The 21,696-nt window shown below is 34.5% G+C and overlaps 3 protein-coding genes across 11 annotated transcripts in view; all 3 read left to right on the forward strand.

The window, feature by feature from the left end:
- LOC124408282 (myc box-dependent-interacting protein 1) overlaps nt 1-7,520 on the forward strand; it is a 42,327-nt gene extending 34,807 nt beyond the window's left edge. The window contains exons 2-9 of one of the 4 annotated variants that reach the window (XM_046885120.1): nt 414-549; nt 2,643-2,833; nt 2,991-3,263; nt 3,369-3,487; nt 3,754-3,797; nt 4,104-4,280; nt 5,376-5,554; nt 5,778-7,520. In XM_046885120.1, coding sequence (XP_046741076.1) covers nt 414-549; nt 2,643-2,833; nt 2,991-3,263; nt 3,369-3,487; nt 3,754-3,797; nt 4,104-4,280; nt 5,376-5,554; nt 5,778-5,858 — 1,200 coding nt within the window. In that variant the 3' untranslated portion in view covers nt 5,859-7,520. The remainder of the gene's footprint in view (nt 1-413; nt 550-2,642; nt 2,834-2,990; nt 3,264-3,368; nt 3,488-3,753; nt 3,798-4,103; nt 4,281-5,375; nt 5,555-5,777) is intronic. The other 3 variants (XM_046885121.1, XM_046885123.1, XM_046885122.1) reach the window with 3 other exon arrangements.
- A 1,837-nt stretch (nt 7,521-9,357) lies between these two features.
- On the forward strand, nt 9,358-10,284 carry LOC124408140. Its single transcript, XM_046884871.1, has 3 exons — nt 9,358-9,661; nt 9,750-9,874; nt 10,019-10,284. Exons 1-3 carry the CDS (start codon nt 9,423-9,425, stop codon nt 10,102-10,104), a joined length of 450 nt encoding a protein of 149 aa, XP_046740827.1. The 5' UTR covers nt 9,358-9,422; the 3' UTR covers nt 10,105-10,284.
- A 752-nt stretch (nt 10,285-11,036) lies between these two features.
- Nucleotides 11,037-21,696, forward strand: part of LOC124407847 (guanine nucleotide-binding protein G(q) subunit alpha) — a 29,229-nt gene continuing 18,569 nt past the window's right edge. For 3 of the 6 annotated variants that reach the window (XM_046884377.1, XM_046884376.1, XM_046884374.1), the window contains exon 1: nt 11,038-12,733. In XM_046884377.1, coding sequence (XP_046740333.1) covers nt 12,616-12,733 — 118 coding nt within the window. In that variant the 5' untranslated portion in view covers nt 11,038-12,615. Of the gene's footprint in view, nt 12,734-21,696 lie in introns of all 6 variants that reach the window. The other 3 variants (XM_046884373.1, XM_046884372.1, XM_046884378.1) reach the window with 2 other exon arrangements.

The following is a 21,696-nucleotide window of genomic DNA, read 5'->3' on the forward strand; positions in this document are numbered from 1 at the left end:
TATTGTTATTGTTGTTGTTGTTGTTATTATTATTATTACTTATTCAGTGAAATAAATAACTTCAAAATTTTTGCTGTTATTAAAATTTTACACTGTAAATATATTCTCGGTAATAATTTATTATAAACTCAAAAGAATTAGAACTTGTTTGACAATGAAATCGAATTTTAACTAGCTCGAAGTGATAGAGTTGCAACGAATGTTATATCGAAATGCGAAAACTTCGCAGCGAATGATCGTTGGAATATGATTAGAAACAAAAAAAAAAAAAAAAAAAAAAATTTAATTTAATTTTTCTTGAAACTTTTTCGCTTCTGTTTAATTTTTGAAAATGACGAAGTTAGTAATTGTGTTGTATGCTTTGAGGAATTCGATGATAATTAATGTGGATCGATGATTATTTTTCATTGCAGTTTCTTCAAAATTTGGGAAAGGTAGACCGGACAGCTGACGACATCTTTGATGAACATTTACAAAACTTCACAAGACAGCAGAATGCGGCCAACAGGCTTCAAAAAGAGTTCAACAATTACATTAGGTGTATCAGAGGTAATTATAATCGCTGAAATTAATTTCGTTCATTCAACTCAATTGTGATGAATACTTGGCTAATTGTTAAACAAGGCTGACCCGAATCTAACAAAATTGTCTTAATCGAGTTCGATCTGAGAAAAACCGTATATTAAGGTAAGTGTATCAATTATTGACCCTTTTATTTTCCAAAATTATAAATTGAAGGCACAAATTTTGAATTACTCTATTTATAAAACCAATTGCTAAAGGGCTAGATACTACAAATTTATTTTTTGTAAATTTTAGAACTAAGGATCAAACTGATATAACTAAAAATGATCAATTATTCGGACAGGATCAATAACTGGTACATTTACCTTATTTCACCTTTTTTCACCTTTTTTGGAAACGGTAGAACATTTTCCTGACATCGCATGATCAATTTTAGTGTAATTAAAAAAGTCAGCTGCGTCACAATTTAGCGTCAAGTTCATCATTGAAAGTACTTTTTTTATCGGCTGGCACAAGATCGATTCGATCCGCCTCCCTCGAGTGAAAAACGAGGATCTTCGCAGTGGAATTTCGCTTATTTGAGCGAGGATGATCGGTTTCATAGATATTCTCACATTTCTCTGGCCATTTCGCGATGCGATTCGTCGGTGTACGGATATATAAGTAACGGAGAAACTCGCCGTACTGTTTAATATTGCAGAAAATTCATCGATAGAAAAGTTTCGGCGCACTTTCTCTTTCTGTTGCTTATTATACGTGTTACACTCCAAGTGTATTGCAGCATTTGCCTCACGTATTATCTAGCATTGCGTAATATTGTGACTTTACAGCGTCATTCGTCAAATTGAGTTACGTGGTTGAAAAATGACAGTGTCAGTTTTTAAACTTTACAGCCGTCCCGCAGGGTATCTGAATACCGGCCATTTAAATTAACTTCACGTGCGCTGCAGCTTCTTTTTTTTTTTTAACACAATTTGCGAATGTTATAGCCATGTTTTCATCTCGTCTATCCATCTGTCTATTTATATGTCTATCTATTTACCTGTCTAACTGTCTGTCTATCTATCTGTCTGTCTATCTAGTTGTCTGTCTATCTATCTGTCTATTCAACTATCTATCTATCTATCTATTCAACTATCCATCTAGTTAACTGTCTATCTATTAATATATCGCCCACGGAATATTTCTTACGTGACGAAATATTTTAAGTAGGCGGGTATCCTTATTGTTTGTATTTTTATTCTAACTATTCTAACTATCTATATGTCTATCTAGTTATCTGTCTATCCGTCTGTCTATCCATCTATTTAACTGTCTATCTATCTATCTATCTATCTATCTATCTATCTATCTATCTATCTATGTATTGCCCACAGAATATTACTTACGTGATCAATTATTTTAAGAACGAGGGCATCCTTGTTTGTATTTTTATTCAACACTTGCCCGTAAATCGGCGGATGGTTCGGGACGATGGATGGTAAACGGAATATGTATGTACAACGTTCTGAGTGAAGAACTAAAAATTACTTGTTCGAAACTTCCGAGATGAAGCGAATGTAGTCGGTGTATGTAAGCGACGAAAAAAATCACTGATTTATTTTTCCCCTACTCCCTTTCGTTATTCTTTCGTATTTGTAATCAACAGTCTTTTCGTCCTATTGTCATTAGAGCCACGGCTTGGTTATAATATTATACGCTTATCTCATCATGCGTAACGTTTCCACATCGCCGACACTTTTCCATCATTGTTACGCAATTTTATAACTGCCGCCATTCATGGATGTATAATATCAATAGAGTTGAAACACCTCACAGTATACACATAATAACTAAAAGAAGTTTAAAAGCGGATGAACAATTTTTTGAAATTGATTCGAACAATCTTAAAATTTTTTTATTAATTATTTTCTTTTATTTATTTTTTTTTTTTTTCTTTCAATTCTCTTTTGCTTCGTCTCTTTACAATGTTCAGGGTTCAACTTTAATTGAGCAATTAATGAGCAAATGTTTTTCTTCTTCTTTATTCACAAGAAAAGAAAGACACGTATAGATAGATATTTCAAAGCGATGACATTTCAATTTAATAATTGAATATCTTTTCGAATGACTTTCAGCGGTACAGGCAGCTTCAAAAACCCTCATGGATTCCTTGAACGAAATCTATGAGAGCCAGTGGACCGGACACGACCTTCTGTACGTTCAGGCACAGAACATGGACATGCTGTGGCAGGATTTCACTCATAAATTGGCCGATCAAGTCCTTGTCCCCCTCAACACATACCAAAGCCAGTTTCCTGAGATGAGGGTACATTGCACACAGTAATTTTTACAATTATTTCACTTCATCTCTTGTAACTTTCAAATTATAGTATGTCGTCAATACTGAATTATAAGCAAAGGAGTAAATTAATTGGACGATGCTACTTTGATTGCATTTTGATGTGTGTCTTTACTTTTTTCAGAAAAAAATAGACAAGAGAGGACGTAAGCTTGTCGACTACGACGGACAGAGACATAGCTTCCAGTCGTTACAAGGCAATCCGAAGAAACGAGACGAGCTGAAAGTTTCGCGAGGCAAAGAACAATTGGACGAAGCTAAACGAACCTACGAACAGCTGAATTCAGAACTGCATGACGAATTGCCTGCGCTATACGACTCCCGTGTTCTCTTCTTGGTTACTAATCTGCAGACTCTTTTCGCCGCTGAACAAGTATTTCATGCTGAAACAGCCAAGGTGAGAACAAATCAGTAGAAATATTGTACGATTAATGCTTAAGTGTATAATCAGAGAATAAAAACGAATTTTACGTCGATAAACAAGTTTTTCATCTTGTTTCAGGTCTATTCTGAGCTTGAAGCAATAGTAGACAAACTAGCCAACGAAAGTCAGCGAGGATCTTATACATTGAAGAAAAACTCTGAGTCGCAATCGCCAAAATCGCCAAACGCTAATTCGTCGTAAGTCTGATTTATACTTGATCGAAGATTGTTGTTACCAAGAATAGCGGCGCAGGTTTCAGCAATTTTTAATAGTTCACCCTGAGCATTGATCAAAGTTTAATCATACCATTCATTTTTAATAACTAATTTCCTTCGCATATACTCCAATCAATTTCATCAAGTAAAAATATCAAACCTCCTTTTTTCTCAACTCTCTACCTCAACATTTTTCAGTGGTAGATGATCTTCGAGGTCCAAGTAATGTATAACGTTATCTGTTTCAGATTGATAATCAACACGCAACCAGCTCAGAATAATATATCAGCAGGTACGTGATCGTTTAGCATAAATCTGATTGCAAATCTACTTGATGAATATGTTTTGAATGAAAATAAGATTTTTTTTGTTTTTGTCTTTGTTCCGTTTTGTTTTCCTGGTAAAGACATTAATAATAATTAACATTTGCTTTTGAGGAGTTGTCTGCTGTAAAGCAAAAAAAAAAAAAAAAAAAAAAAAAAAAAAAAAAAAAAAATCATTACAAAATAACCAACAATTTACTCTTTTACGTGGCGAGAAATGACATTATCCAGGGTTTGAAGCTTGGTTTGAGTGTGGCACTTGTTGTGTTTTACAGTATTGGGCGAGACAACTGTCGCTGCTGAAGATACTTCACCTACCACTCAAATAAACGGCAATGCTAACAGCAACGCTAACAGCAATGCTAACTCCTTAAATAACAAAGATGGCTCTCCTGAAAGCCCGCCAACCAAGCCTGTCCAACCAGTTGAGGAGTTATATGATATCCCAATTGGTGAGCTATACATGTACTTACAACCACTCGGGCACACATAATGTTCTACTATCTATCGTAAGCACACACGATATTCGAGTACACAACGATAATGCAGGAAGATTAGTATGTCTTCACTTTGGTAATCGTTAGAAAAATACAGATTTAAACCGCAGACAATAATTATAGAGATATAGATAAAAATTTAACGTCTTTGAAATTTATTCAACTAGTTTTATTCTTCAATTGCCGATGGTCAGTAAAATCAAATGTGTTTTGGAAAGTCTGAACTTTCGTTTATGTCCTTGATTTTTTTTCATTATTCCGAATCGTTAAGTTTCGCAGACAATAATTATGATCTTATCAAGCCTTACTCCTCCCATTCATTGAAGTTAACGCATAACGATTACCTTAAAATCTCCAACACATTCTATATCTAAACTGCAAAAAACTTGATGAAAAGTAGCAGGATCAGAGACTTTGAAATTTAAAGAGCACTGGAAGATTTTCGCTGCGTCCAGATGCAATTCTTTCAAAGTGACGAGGGAACAGGCCATTTAATATACACGAAAAATTAACTAATGAAAATGACTGAGTTGTAGCTTACCATGGCAGAAAGATTGTTGCTTTCAAGCGTTTGTATGTTGATAATTTTTTCTTGGAAATGTTGAAAAGTTTTGCAGTTTATTCTACATATGTATATATATTATATATGAGTTGGAATGTGAGAATTTAACGGTGTGACTGTACCAAGAAGCTTTTCTAAATATCCCAAGTATCGGCCCATTTTTTGCACTTCATTTATCCGAATATAGTCTCAAGACAAGAACTTGTGAGATACATGTTAAAACAGAAATGCACACTTTAATTGAAATTCGATCAAATAAATGTCAGATTGATGAAAGGCGATGCTTTTCTAGAATATCTGCTCTAGTATTCAACGCAGGATATACCTATGTAAACTACACAAATACCGTTAAGTTCCGTCTGTCAATTGTGCATGGACTTGTTGAGAGAGAGAGAGAGAGAGAAAGAGAGAGAGAGAGAAAAAAAAACTGTTTATAAATATCGATGACAGCAGGCCCAGCACTAATGACAGCAATTGAATCATTTTAGACGTGGAATATCAAAATGGTACCAATTTATCTATAGGGGCGACAACAGACAACTTGCCACCAGGTGTTTTGTACAGGGTGAAAGCAACTTACAAGTACACGCGTGAAGATGTGGACGAATTGTCGTTCGACGTTGGGGAGATCATTCGTGTTATCGAGTACGAAGACCCCGAGGAACAGGTTTGCCATATTTTGAGTTGAACTATTCACTCGTAGATTCATGACAAAATTTAAATCAAAAAATGCTGTTTGACTTGTAGTTGGAGAACCAAATCCAACGATCAGAAATAATTTATTAATATTATATATTATATATTATATATTTTTATGTTATCTGGTTGCCCGCTGTGACGAGTGTGCAAAACTGAAATTTTTCTTTCTCTTATTTTTTCTCGAAACACAGGAGGAAGGGTGGTTAATGGGTGTGAAGGAAGGATCTACTGAGAAGGGCATGTTCCCGGCAAACTTCACGAAACCGCTGTGAGGGCTGTAGATCTACCCATTTTACCACTGCAACGCTCATGAAAATAGCCTATTCTATTGTAAACTAGTTGGAGAAGAAGAGGAAAAAGAAAAAGTAGAAGAATAGAAGAAGTAAAAGAAGAAAATGAAGATGAAGAAAAATAAAAAAAAGTGAAAATCGAACTGTCAACTAAGGTGTAATTTCAAATTTTTGTGAAAAAAATTAAGTAGAGGTGATAGAGAGAGAAGATAACGATGTGGTAATGCTGGTGGGCTCTGCGGAATATCAATCGACCCAAAGTGCCTTAACCCAGCTATTGTCTGTGCCAACCAACATTCACTGCTCGTAGTAATATTTTTTTTCTGTTTCTTTTTGTTTGTTTTTTTTTTTAATTCGACCATTGAACGCTATCACTAATAATAATCAAATGAGATATTTAATTAATTAAATAATAATAATGATAATAATAATGATGATAATACAATACAATACAACTACACGCAATATTATAATATGAAGAAAAAATTTATCTTTATTAAATTAATTATTATTATTTTATTAAATTGTATATAGAATTTATAAATCTTAAGGCTATTGTACGAACCAACTTTATTGTGGATCTTGGAGAGAAATCGTCGGTAAAACAATTTTGTAATGGCCACATTTTTGAAGTTATGTTGAATCTTCTTTTGAATCTCAATTCTGTCAATGGTGCAGGATATTGCCAAATTTTACGGTCCAATCATTCTTCCTGAAATCAAAGATAACGATTACACATATACATCTGTTATATTTTTACCAATTTGATACGTATGTACATACAAATAGATCCCAGCGCGGAGACGTCGATTTTATCGATGCATTAACTCATGAAGTATTCACGTCGGACTGCGAAAAGCAATTCTTCCATTACCATCTTACTTATTTACTGTTTCTTATAACGCATTTTCATTTTTATGTTTTTACGTTTGATCATTTTATCCATATGTATTATATGCATCTAAATCGAAGAGAGATTTTGATCAGACATAAGGAGGCATTTTTGTACTCCCAATGGGATCTATTTAGTATCCGTATACTTATACTTCATTAGCATTTTACTATGAATTACATACCCAATGTACGTATATGTATATGTATATACACATATTTATGTAGACATATACGTACAAACAGACAAACACACACACACACACTTTTATCATAAAAATATATCTCTTTATACAATTTAGCAGAAATAATTGAAGGTTTGTTGCAATGAAATGGAGGGGAAAGAAAAATTATTTCTGCCGATATAGATTTATTCACGTAGCCAATAGAACAAAATATGATAATAATGATAATGGTCCAACTTTTAAAACTTTCTTCTTCTAACGTCGATGAATACTCATCATTAATATTGTCGATCTACCGAATCATCAATAAAATCTGTGTAATAAATCATAATGATAATAGTAATATATATATATACAATATTATATAAACATGAGAATAATCTTAGGATACTGCTTATATCAACTTCGGCGTAGCTGCGTGTCGTTTTATTTTATTAAGTTGATCTGAAGAAACTGAATATATACATATAAGGAAGTTGGATTGTTCTTTTATAAATTAAAACAAAAATAAAATAAAACTGTTTATAGTTATAGGATTGATCCACTGTGACGCTGCAACAATCAATTTTTAGAATCCCTTAGCGTGTATCTTTTTGCAGTCTCGCTACATTTCTGATGACGTTGAATCTCATGCAGACACATTAGCCGTTCTGTCGTTCAATTCCAACTCTGATATCGAACTTCCATTATTTCTTGTTCTGGATAATTTTGAACTTCCTCAGTTGAATTTCTTAGTATCACAAGAAAAAAGAAAATGATACATAAGTTAACCACACTGGGCTTGACTCAAATTAGAATGTTCTTCTTTTCTTTGCCTGTTGATAAAATATCCTGAAAAACGTTGTCTACTCCCAGAAAGAGATTTTCCGACGATTGAGTAATTCAATATTTACCTTATCGCTGTTATAACGAACAGTGATAGTGTATCAGTCCATGATTTGCATTTAATAGAATTTAAAGTTTCTAATAAATTAACACTAATGCGGCTAATGTGCCTAGTTGTTATGTGGCGATCTAGATGTCTGGTGTGCACACATACAAAAATAGCTGATTACGAGTTACCTTTGTCTTTGTTGCGTCTAGTGTAGCAATGGAACAATCCTCATTGTTATGTCATTTGTCATTTTTATGTCATGTTGTTTAATTTTACTCTGAAGCCATAAGTCATATCTTCATAACCTTACGATAAAAATAACATTATAACAATAATTATAACGTGTCTATCGTTTTTTAATTGCCATACCGCTCTCCCACGTATTATTCAATTCTCTGTGAACAGATCGTTGGGGAAACCGTTGGATATTTTTCTAGATTGGTGTTACACGCCTGGCTTCTTGTTTGGTAATTCAAAACTACATCGAAGACACCTGGATCATGACAATTCAAGTTAAGTACGTAAAAATATAATATTTACTTTACATCAAAGAATTTTACCGCTAACTCTTATCTCGGATTTTCTGGCTTTGTTACTGTAGTAAAATGTGACTACTGGAGAACAGTAACACTGGCCAAAAAGGAAAAAATCTCAATATCCTGACTTAATTTCGACTTTAATTAATAGTGCTCGGCATAGATTTTCATAAATTGAGTGTATAGTTTACATTCTCATGCAACTAACTAATCTGTTTAGTAACCCAATGTATCCTACCTTTTAGATCAATCTATGAAATGAACTATGCTACGCTCTGTGGGACTTTGTGAGGGCGATGAATCATGTCTAGATCACAGGATCGGAAATGTTATTACGCCAGATGGAGCGACCCCGTACTGCGAAGGCGCTACTCGATGCACTTGGTTCCAACTTCTGAAGAGGACACTTCTTCCGTTAGGAGATCAAGGTCATCGTCGCCGCTCCTCAACACGTTGCACGCGTCTGTAGCTCAGCTGGATCCGCGGATTGCATGCTGCTCTTGTCACAACTATTGTAAAAAGCAAAAACCTTCCAAGAGTCACTTTTCGGTAAATGATTCAAAGGCTAAATTGGGGGAAAATTTTTAATCATTCAAATCGTTGAAATTGGTAAAAATATTTTTAGTCAATTGACAGAAATCAAATGGTACAAGAGACGGATCTCAGCGGTTGCGAGAGAGTCTGGAAATACAGTTGGTCGGCAGCCAGGTAGAGGAAGCTCTGTCTAGCGATAAGCAAACGGCGTTACTTGGACATCTTGAACTCGCCACCGATGCTCTCGAGGCTCTGATGCAGCACATAAGCTCCTTGCAAGTATCTCATGTCTCGGCGCAGAGAGCCGTTCATCTAGTTCATCGGTTGATCCTGTCCCAATCCTCCCCGACGATCAATTGCAGAAATTCCGTTTCCACTGACTTAACAACTCGACTTAGGCAGGTATTCATATTCAAATCATGTTATTCAGTCAGTTGATAACATCGGTAGTTTTATTTTTACAAAGCGCATTTTTCGATAGGCTGAATCTTGCAAAGATAATAATCTGCGTCTACTCTGCGACGCGATGGAGAATTGCTCCAAAAATATAGGGATATCAAAACAGCTGCAGTCTCTTATAGACGATCATAAAATGAAGAAGAAAGACTTTGCCGTTGCTGCTAGAAACTTTAAAAACTTGTTGGATAATTCTAAACTGACTCTGTCTCAAATGGACAAGCTTCAATGGCAATACCAAGCCATAATGGATGATTATAAACAAAACAGAAGAATTTTGGAGTCGCAGCTACCCAGCATTATCAAGATGTTTGTATGATTTTATTGAAATTGAGAAAATTTGAATGGAGAATTCTTGAACCGGCGCAAAATACATATAAAAATTCTCATATTCCAGTCGTCTAGGTGCTATCGGACAAGGTTTTTCGACGATAGCGGCTTTCTACGAAGACACGGAATACTTCAAACAGGTTTCAGAATTGCTGAAAATATTAGGTGAAACGCTGTGCCAGGATGAGCCTGGTAGACAAATTTTCATAAATTAATAACTGATTTATTTTCAATTTCAGCAATGATACGATATTTATTGATCTTTTACAGACTATTCTTCGATATTAATTTTTTATTGATTCGATAATTCTTAGGTAATGTTTTACGTTTTTTCAGCCGCAGATAATCATCATAAATATGCGAAATCTCAAGTTCAAGAAATGTGTCAAAAGTGTAAGGTAAACAGGGTGGAGAAGAAATAATTGTATTTGCTTTCGTCAATTCCATTAGCAATTTAAGAGGTAGAAATTATAGACAGCACGAAGCCTTATATATTTAGTCCCAAATCCTCTTAAAACAATGCCAAGGGCTTTGCTGGCCTCCGGTGGAATAATATATGGGGAACTTGATTTGACCGATTATAATAGCTAAAATACACACGCAATAGGCATACGTATATTATACAATCTACGTGGGTGTATTCTTTATGTGTTCAATTCAGATTGCATCTTTTGCGATGAAATGCACGTAAGTAATAATTTGTATCAAATTTATGTTTGAATTTGTCAACTATGTTTTTATTTGGTTGTATTGTTTTTTTTTTTTTCTAGTTTGTTAATTTTCTACAGGTTTGAGAATAATCATACAAGCGACGAAATCATACAATTTTTAATACAGTTTACACATCGATATTTAGACATCATTAAATACTTGTAACTCAGGCTTGCTGTAAATTTCATTTTTTGCATTACTGCGATTTCTTTTATTACGCGCTTACAAATAGTCTATAGATAATTCATTTATGAGCGCCTATGTTGTAACATAAATATTGTTTCTTTTTATTTGAAACTGGCTGCTTCCACGCGTGGAAGTTGAAATAAATCGAAAGGTAAAAAGTATATCAATATTGAGTTTAAATGTGGTTCAAACGACCGTTATAAATGGAAAAAAATAACGCAAAGGGGTAAATTTTTTCGAGTCGTACGCTTCGGAATCTTGCACTTGGACGCGATCGCTCTATCGTTATCGATAAATTTGTTTGTAGGCAAGGATCAATACGCGGTCGGAGTTGCGAAATTTGAAAATCTGGCGGCAAAAGGCGCGACTTTTGTTTGTTCCTTTGCGCAACCGCGGAGCGGTGTTTGTTTTTAGTTGCGAATGCATGACGGGAAGTGGCGCTGTAAGATTACATGGACGCCATCTTGCGATAGGCGGTTACCGTGTAATCGAAGTGGATATTCGCTCGCGTTTCGGGTGAAAGGTAATCGAAGCCGGTTCTCAGTGCCCGATGGATATAATTGTGAGTTTCGTTGAAACGGTGATGCCGTACTAAAAGTAAACAGTGTGTCAAGTGCGGTGATAAACTGTGTTAATAATAATTTAACCTAAACGCCGGCCGATCCGTTCGCCGTGCCTCCCCCTTACGTCTCCGTCTATTTCGTTAGTGTATTTAATCATATTAAATAAACACGTGCACACCGTGGCGACAGGCTTCGGAAAATCTAGTTTGTCTAATAGGATCATTTGCGCTCCTCGTCGGCCCCCACAACTCCGCCGGATATAAACGGCGAGTATCGCGGGCGCGGCGCGAGTCGAGGAGGAGGGCTGGTCCGTTGCAGCAGACGATCTGCGTCGTCTGTACGTACGTACATACATACGTTACCTGAGGCGGCCCACCACACCCAGCGAGCTAGCGAGCGAGTTTCCGAACGAGCCAACGAGGGTCGAGCCGTGCGGAGTGGCGCGGAGTGCGGAGGTGGAGGCGAAGGAGAAAGAGGGAAAGAGAAAGAGTGACAGAGCGGCTCGAATTCGAGCCGGAGGAGCGACGTGCAACTTAAAACTCGGTACGCGGGGGGGCCTGAGGGACGATTTAACCCAGAGGGAATACCGAGCGCACGGTGCCTAACTGCCTAGCCTCTCCTTTGCCCGATCGAAACGGAACGAGAGCCGTGTTGTCGTCGAGCTGCGATCCCTCGGATTCGGTGCTGGTCAACGATATAAAGTGAGTGTCGGTGCGTGGGTGATCAGTGCGTGCATGCGTGCGTGCGTGCGTGCGTGTCGCGGATCGACGACGTCGCTGTGCCGCCGCTGTTCGTTGGTGCGAGTGGCGTGTGGCCCTCGAGTCGAGTATAAAAAGCTCAACTCGCGGGTGAGGGGAGGAGAGCAGGAGTGGACCGAGTGCGGTTTTGATGCAACCTCGTCGTCGGCATTTCGCTGCAGCAGGATAAGAAGAAGGTAAAGAGGAAGAGGAAGAAGAAGAAGAAGAAGAAGAAGAAGAAGAAGAAGAAGAAGAAGACGAAAAAGGAGGAGGTCGCCGCCGCCGCCGCCGCCGCCGCCGCCGCCGCCGCTACTGCCGGTGCCGCCGGTCGTCCATTCACCGTTTCAGTCGTCGCGCCACGACCGCGGCTCGAGCACCGAGGACAAAATAACGGGGCTAAAATAAGGGGAGAAAACGGCTGCTGCCGCACCGGAGGAGGAGGAGCAGGAGGACCACCACCGCGGTCACGGTGGCTCGGGTTCCCCGCTGCAGCACCACCGCCGCCGCTACGAGTACGACCACCACCTCCGTCGCCGCCGACGCCGACGGCAAAAGATAATATCGGCTGAGCCGAGCTGAGCCGAGTTGAGCTGAGCTCTGAGCCGAGCCTACAGCCTACACTCCACTCGGACCGACCCCCACACGACGCAACCACCACCTCCCTCCCTCCCTCCCTCTCTCTCTCTCTCTCTCTCTCTCTCTCTCCCTCCTCCCTCCGAGGATTTTGCCCTGAAACATGGCGTGCTGCCTGTCAGAAGAGGCCAAGGAACAGAAGCGGATCAACCAAGAGATCGAGAGGCAACTTCGGAGGGACAAGCGAGATGCGAGGCGAGAGCTCAAGCTGTTGCTCTTGGGTGAGGAATTGTTTGTTCTCTTATTTCTTATTCTTATTCTTATTCAATTTTTACCCTTATTTTTAGTCTCTCACTCTCGTATTTTACTTACTTCGCCAAATCAAATAACTCGCTGCAGCGAATTTCTGCCTCCTACTCCTCCTCCTCCCCCCCCCCCCCCCTCCTTTCTTCTCGTATCTCATTGTCAATGTCACAACCGCAATCATTCATCCCTCTACTTCCGCTCTCTCTCTCTCTCTCTCTCTCTCGTTCGACGTGCTGCTTTTCATCCTTCTCGATTGGTCGTTTCCGTCGTCTTCGTAAAACCACCTCCCTCCCCTTCAACCCTCGACGGTCTTCTGTTACATACGTGTGCATGCATGTATTATGTTGTGCATACCTATTCGTACCGGTCCGCACAAAGAAGGGAAATCAAGGGAACGGATTTTTAAAAAGCAATTCGACTATTCTTCTTCTTGGACAGTTGTTGCATCGCAGATGAATTTATTTTAACGTGTGTTTTACAGTCTTACACCCCTTAAGAATGAAAAGGTTATTATATACTATTGGTATAGATATGCCTGAAGGTGGAGTGTAGGTACTCTGAAGTTCAGAGTATAGCAGCCTGGATTGTTATGATTGTTTTCTAATAGGTGGTACGTACAGCGCGACAGATGGATGGAATGATTGAATATAATTTAACGCAACAGTTTCGAGACACGACACTCGTGTACGCTGTGGTGGAAAAGTTTTTATCATCATCATCATCATTATCGTCATCGTCATGATTATTATTACTATTATTGATATTATTGTTTTACATAATTGGAATACCGTTGAATAGAAATATATTATGTAAAATATCTCAGGGTAATGCCAAAAGTCATATTATATGCGAGAGAACAAATGGAGAGAAGAGTTTCTCCAAATTTGAATTACTTTCGTTGTCGACTTTCAAATATATATATACATATCTTTTTGAGAATTGATATTAGTGGCGATATTATTGATACTGTTTCAAACTGGTGTTAACCGGAAAAATCAAAAAAACTAACTCTGCATCGTAAGTTCGGGTTTCTTTATGAGGCTGAAGTTGGTAACTTTATTGTAATCATTCGTGTTTCGGAAAAACATGTTATTTCGTAATTTTAAGAATCTTTGAAATACAGTAAATTATAATATAAGGCCAAAGTAGAAGTGTTTTCTCAAAACTTAGCCACACTTCATTGTCACTGTGTAAAGTTACAAAATACCGATTTTTTTTCCCCACAACGTTTCGTTACGCTAATGTTAATAACTTCAGCCAAAATGTCGAGTCTTGTGTTCTTCGGGAAAGTCTAAAAAATGCTGGTGGTGGTGGTGGTGGTAGGTTAACGTTAATAAGCCAGCACTGCCACACACGTAAATTTCAAGGAAAGGGGAAGAATTTTGTAAAAGTAATGATTTGAGAATTTTAGACTCTTTTTTTTTTTTTTAGACTCTCGATACAAAGTAGTCAAAAAATTTGGGTTTTTAAATAGTACTTAACAATCGTAGGACGTAAAAGTGCATTTTTTTTTTTTTTTTTATAAATAACTGAACCAATGCTCATTTTTTTATTATGCACTGGCGTAGAAACTTTAAGATTACTTTACACGTACTGAACGTGGGCTAAAAATACGCGCAAAACGTACTACTTTTGTATAAAAGTAATTTAACCGATTTTCAATAAACACGTGATTGTTAAAAATAATGCAGAATGTATACATAGATTCCGTTCCCCATATCTATGGGGAATTCCATGCGAATCCAACAACCGACGTCTGATCCTGACAATTTCCGATTTTCATTCAATATTATTTCTGCAATTGTCCCAACTCTGAAACAGTATCCTGAATTTGTTCAGATTTATTTATTTTTTTTTTTTTATCAAACTGTTCGATTATTAATTACGAATATAATAAATTGGTTTTGAAAAGTATCTTTTTAACAATTTTCAACAACTTCTCAGAAAATATTTTTTATTCCAAACATTTTTGAATACCGAGCCCTTAATGGGCAGATTTTTTTGATTTTTTTTCTATGGCAAGTAATACATTCTTCGAACGGTCTGAAAATCCCCGCAAAATTCTCAAAACTTTTATTTTTCACTTTGATCATTTCTACGCCAGTTTCATTACGGAGTGATTTTTCGATTATTTTTTTCACTCGCTCATGGATTTATAATTTTTTTTTCCCACAACTTCATAATGAAACCGGTCTAGAAATGTTCAAAGTGAAAAATAGAAGTTTTAAAAATTTTGCGAAAAATTTCAGACCGTTTAGACAATGTTTTGGTTGTATAAAAATCAGTTTTTCAGATGTTAGAAGGGGTAAGAATCGGTGTTCTGGGACACCCGGTATATTCATACGTTATTACATAACACGTTTGATTTACTATATATTTCAAATACCAATAGTTTTTTTTTTTCATGCGTTTTTGACACGGTCACCTTATATTGTAGAACGCCTTAGTTTACAATTAAAGATGGCTTAGTTGTTAATTATGTGCTTTATGCAACTTGGGGTTTTTTATGCGACAATCGTTTACTTGATTTCTTCAACTAAAATTAATAAACCTGCCATTATGTCCGTACAAAATTCTAAATTAGCCAATTAGTAAATTATTAGTCGATCATATTTTAGCTACGATTATTCAAGATCTAGATTATTGATAAAATATCGTGTAAAAAGAAATGATCTCGTTTTTTTTTTTTTTTGCCCGCAAGACCGATTACGTAAAGTGAAAAATAATAATAATAACAATAATATTCAGTTTATTTTCATTTTTATATAACGAATAATTATTTACTGCGTGGGATAAAATTTTTACCAACGACAAGATACCCGGAGGTCATATTTGTTTTTGAAATTTAAGTTTTAAAAGACTTTGATTATTGCAAATTAATGATTAAACAAGTCAATGTTCATCTTATATTCAATTATAACGTTATTGTATTCAAATTTTGCGTATTTCCAATCAAGTGACGATTTTTCAAACAATCTATCGTTTCTTAAGAAAAGAAAATAAATAAATAAATAAATAAATTACGAGCAACTATATACGCAAAAAATTAAAGGGTGGATATGAAATTTTTAGAGAGACCTCGACAAATTTCACTGTATTTTTATTACTACTTAGTTGATGAAAATGATAATTGTTTAGATAGATATCATCATTAGATGAGTGCTTGCAGAAAAATGGAAGGAGGACGTAATTTTTCAATATTATTAATGAATCTAAAAAGAAGTTTAAAATCATATTATTTTCATGAATATAAAATTCTCACACGTTGGTAAATTTTTTTGAAAAAATCTTACTCCATTCCCAGTTTTGAAAGTTTCAATTTTCAAATAACAATTCTGCCCCGATAATTCATCTACAAATTGAATCATCTGCATGCTATTTATAACGCAAAATTTGTCTGCTTTGCAATTATTCTAATTGTGTGCGTGTGTGTGTGTGTGTGTATGTCTACTTTTTTTTTTATTTTATTTTTTTTGTTTGAGGTCAAACATCAGCAAAGGACCTCAAATAACTTTTGAAGGAGGAGATTTATCGTAAAATGACAACAGACCTTTTTTGTAGAACGTTCAATTTCCTACAAAAACATGTTTATGAATTTTCTGTACGACGCGTCGTTATCTAGTTATAAAAATCGCAAGGAGCAAGAACCATTTTTGCCATGTTATTCTTATGGAAAGTAGAAAATCGCGATGAGGCACATCTAAATATCAATATTAAAATCTGAAATTTTTATGGTATTTCTTTTTCGTCATCTTGAACAATATTTTCAGTATACCATTAAAAAAAAAAAAAGTCAATTTTTTTGATACAGTCTAATATATATATATATATATATATATTTGTGCGGAATGACTGTAACGACTTTAGCGATTGCGAAAAACTATTTTCCCCAGAGCCTTGCACTAACCGCATACTTACTTACCGAACACGGTTTCTCCCTCGTACTTTTTCTTACAATTTCTTGTATTTCTTTCAGTGCAATTTCCGTTTCATATTATACCTTATTCTTCACTTCGAAATTCTTCTTTCTTTCTTTCTTTTTTTTTTCTATCTCCTCCCACCGGGTGTCATATATTATATTATATATTATATATAGTTCAAAGGTTACTTTACTACAACATACCTATATATATATATATAATGTATACGTACATTATACATTTGTGCACCGCATACCTACATATATATATATATATATATATATACTGTCGTAAGAATAGAATAGAAGAGATGAGTGAATAAAGTAAATTATACTCAATTATATACTAAACGCTTTAGAGTTTGAACGGACGTAAATAATAATCTAGGCAGCATTGCAGTTTATCAATTAATCTTATTTATCCAACGACATTATTCTTTTCACGTCGAACGATTTTCCAGAGGTTGTCGTACGTGTTTTTTTTTTTCTTCTTTTTTTCTTCTCCCTTTCCTCACTCCTTTCTTTTTTTACTCCCCCCTCCCCCCCAATCTTCTTCATTTTCATCCGCGCAGCAATTTTGTTTTATATATAATATGTATAATACAAGAGTTTTAATTATTCGATTAAAAATCATTTGATTATTATTATTATTATTATTATTATTATTATTATTATTGGCTGGGTATAAAATGAAAAAGTTTTCGCACCTTTTATTTTATCGAGGTGCGAAGAATACGGCGACAAGAATTCAATTTACGTTGGTATCGGTTGGTATGTAAAAAAAAAGAAAAGGAAAAATAATCCTGTACAGTAGTTTTATAATTTATTTTTAACAAACGACGAATGAAATTCTTCCGCGAAATGATGTATTAATAAAACAGGGATTAATGGATGGATGAATGGATATATATTTATACATATATGTATACACATATGCACCACATGTTGCACACCGGAAACGGAAACGTGCGTGCATAAAGGCGTAATTTTATTATTTTATTTAATTTTTTCTCTCGTCTATAACATTTTGCTGTTTTATTTTTTTTATTTTATTTTTTTTTCACTCTTCCTTGTGTTATTGCTTGATTTTTCATTGGTTACTTAATCACTATTGTTTGTATTATTATTTGAAAAGTTTTCCGAACAATTGGAAATTGGAAAAAAAAAATCTCACACGACGAAATAATTATATATTTAAATTATACATATATATATATATATATATACTTCGGATTTCATATCGTTTAATTCATTTATTCATAATAATTCTCGCCTTTGTTATGTTTTATTATTATTATTATTATTATTATTATTATTATTGTTGTTGATTTTCTTTCTGACCGTGAAATATTCCTCTTTGTTGTTGGAATGGTATTCCCATTTTTTTTTCTCTCTCTCTCCTCTCTCATGGAAAAAAAAAAACCATTGACAATCTTCTGGAAGTGAAACGATGATCAATTGAATAGCGATTAAATAATCAGCGATTGCTATTTATCGGTTAAATAACTTTTAGATCGGTGAAATTTTTCTTTGTTTTTCTTTTTTCTTTTATTTATTTTTTTTTTTCTAATTAACCAATATTCGCTTATGCGATTTGTCCTGCGATAAGATTTTCATTTACTCGCACGGATCAGATGTAGGAATAAAATTAATTATAAAAAATATTCACGTTTCTACAACGACTTGTAAACATAATTTTACACAGTCCCTATATATGTATATATATATATATATATATATATATACGTGTTCTTTTTTCTTCATTTGTTTAATAAATCCTAAACAATGCATAGGTCAATATCAGATCATTATAAATAGTGTAATAATGATAGTGATCTTATATTGTTAAGACGATTATTTTTGGCAATTTGTCGTTAAATGTTTTAATAATTTTTATTATACGTTATACCTTGATGACCTTATAATATGTATATATATATATATATTGTTTCTCATTGGAAGAACTGCAATTTTTCTTTATCTATTTATATCATTCATTTTTTTTTTTTTTTTTTTTTCCTTCTGCCCAGAGATTTTTCACACATTCTTCACATATAAATGGATAAAAGTATTTCTGTATTCCCTGCATTATAATGTACACATCCGACGGGATTTAGCGATAAGTCAACGACAATTATCTTATCTTATCTTATCTTATCTTATCTTATCTTATCTTATCTTTGGTCATTAGTAGCTGTTCTATAATCTATGAGCGGTCAGTGTGGTGACCGTCGCGTTGCGCCGCTTGTCTTACTTAGATAAGAACCTCTTATATTATATCTCTGTGTTTCTAAGTATCCTCCTTCTCCTCCTCCTCCTCCTCCTCCTCCTCCTCCTCCTCCTCCTCCTCCTCCTCCTCCTCCTTCCTTCTCATTTTATCTGAAGTCACTGCAATTCTTTTCATATTCGTCACCGTAATACCAATAGTTTTATATATATATATATATATATATATATATATATATATATATATATATATATATATTATGCAAAGGCAAAGAAGAGAAAATAATATAGACATTTTTCTTTTCTTTTCTTTTTTTTCTTTTTCTTCTACAACAAATAAAAGTAATTCCTGATCTTTTTTGTTTTTCGAATTTTTCGAATAATGCATTTGTCGTCCACGGTTTTTTTTTTTTTTTTTTTTTTTTTGTTTTTTTTCTCCTTGCCTTTATCCGTTTAATACGGAAAGGATTAACTTTTGATTGTTTTTTTTTTCTCCCTAATTTGTCTTCACTTCTTTCAACAAACAAACAATCATCATTGGTGAAGGAAAAATAAAATAAACTTCGGTGGTTCGTCGATTGTGCGGTGATTTGGAAAATTTTTAGTTACTATATGTATTTATTATTATGCAGGTTATTAAGCGTGTATAGATGTACATACATACCTAAGAGAAAAATTATTCTTCGAATTAATTGGTAGAAGGGGGAAATATTTCTATAATTATTTCGCGATTGGAGTATAAGAAGAATGCGAAGAAAGAAAATTTCGATATTTTGTCAACCCAGGCGTATCGAAATCTGATTAATCAAATTGGTTTCAAGATTGAAGAAAATCTGAACAATTTACGCTATATTTACTTTGATAGCTTAAAAAAAAATAAAATGAAAAAAAAAAAAAATAACAACAACAAGTATAAAAATGGAAAGAGTTTGGAAAAATGGTTTTGACGTTTGTAAAAACGACACACGTAATCAAAAAAATTATTTCTACGCAAAAATACTTTTTCTTGGTGGAAATTTACGGCGGTGTTTGCAATTTTTTTTACGTTCTTTTTTTTTTATTATTTCTTTTTCCTGCATATGGCGGAAGGGGATGTGTTTTAATCAAATTCAGTTCGAGGTTCAGCCGAAAGTGTCTCAGGCAGCCTTTTGTGTTTTGCGGCGGCGGTGGCGGGAAGTTTCAAGTCGTTTTCCATCCCAGGTCGGATTTTTCAGGTGCCTAGGCAGCCAGGCTAGGCCATATTTATCATACCATCGTTATAATATATTAATATTATATATATATAGATATTTATATATATTAGGGTTAATGACTTTTTTTTTTGTTTTTTTGATAGTCACCGTGAAAATATCGTTCAAAATGACGAAAAAAAAAAAATTCTGTAATAGATCGAGTTTTTGTATGCTTATTTGCGATTTTCCATTTTCCGTTTAAATAACACGGGAAAGTTTTTTTTTTTTCTTTTTTTTCTCTCTCTTCATTGGAATTTCATTACTCAACAACGGATTGGCTTATCGCGAAAGAGCGATATATATATATATATATATATTTGTAGGAAATTGAACGACCTGTAAATAAACGGAATGTTGTGATTTTTTTTTCGTAAATCTATAACCGGTTCCAAAAAAAGTTTACGAAGGTGTAAATTTTTTACAATATCTTACGTTAGAAAACTTGGTTTCTTGTCAAGTAATCGGAAATTTCGGGGAAAATTTTTACGTTTCGGTAAAGAGGATAACATTAAATTTGTGAAATACTATGTTCTTTTTTTTTTTTTTCATTTTTCAACTATTATTTCATAGTCGAAATGAAAAAAAGTCGTTTAAATTTGAGACAAACTAATTTTTATCATTGAATAACTTTTATTTTTAACGCGGAAAAATATACTTTTCGTAGGTAGTATATACATGTATGGTTGGTTGCGGGTACATATTATTTAACAGTTCTTGAAATTGAGTTTTCTGAAAATTTGACCTATTTTTTTCTAATAAAATAACGTCGCGCATGCATATAACAATAATTTTTCTATATATGTATATAATATATATATAAAAATCGAAATTTATGTCATTTATTTAATATAATTAAATTTTTCAACTACACACGATTTCACGACGGTCAAAAATATTTTCAAATAATTTCATCATTTTTCTTACACCTTACTTCCAATCGACACTTCTTTGGTTTTTATAGAGATTTTTGGACTTTGTTGAACTGTAACTACGGAGTAAAAGAAAATTATTGTTTTTCTTTTTTTATTCAATAACAAACTGCTTTACGCGGATCGGGGGGAGTCGAATTCTGGCGCCAAATAATCCGAAAGTGTTTCCGAATAATGAAAAAGAAAGTAAAACAAATTGATGAGAATTTTTCTTCGGTTAGACTTTGCATAGAATTTCTTGACCGTATTTGATCAAATTTGAAATTTCCGGCCGACATTTCGAATTTTCGAAATCTGAATTCAGATTCGTAATCGGCGACCACTAAAACCAATACTTGTGACTCAAATTGTTAAACTATAAAACGAATGAACGCTTCTGATAAGTCATTAAATCCGAAGGTGCGTAGACGTTTTTTTTTTTTTTTTTTTTTTTTTTTTTTTTTTTTTTTTTTTTTTTCATTCTTTCGTTACGTTAAACTTACCAAATCGTTTAATTTAACCTCGTGGGAACTGTGACTTTGTAAATCACGTGCAGTGGTCGGTTTGCCTAAATCGAACGGCCGCTTTGAAGTATGTAAATTGTAAAGTTAATGTAACGGTAGACTTTTTGCAGAATGAAAAAACGCTATTTC

This window comes from Diprion similis, chromosome 7 (genome assembly GCF_021155765.1).
Source record: "Diprion similis isolate iyDipSimi1 chromosome 7, iyDipSimi1.1, whole genome shotgun sequence".
NCBI lineage: Eukaryota > Metazoa > Arthropoda > Insecta > Hymenoptera > Diprionidae > Diprion > Diprion similis.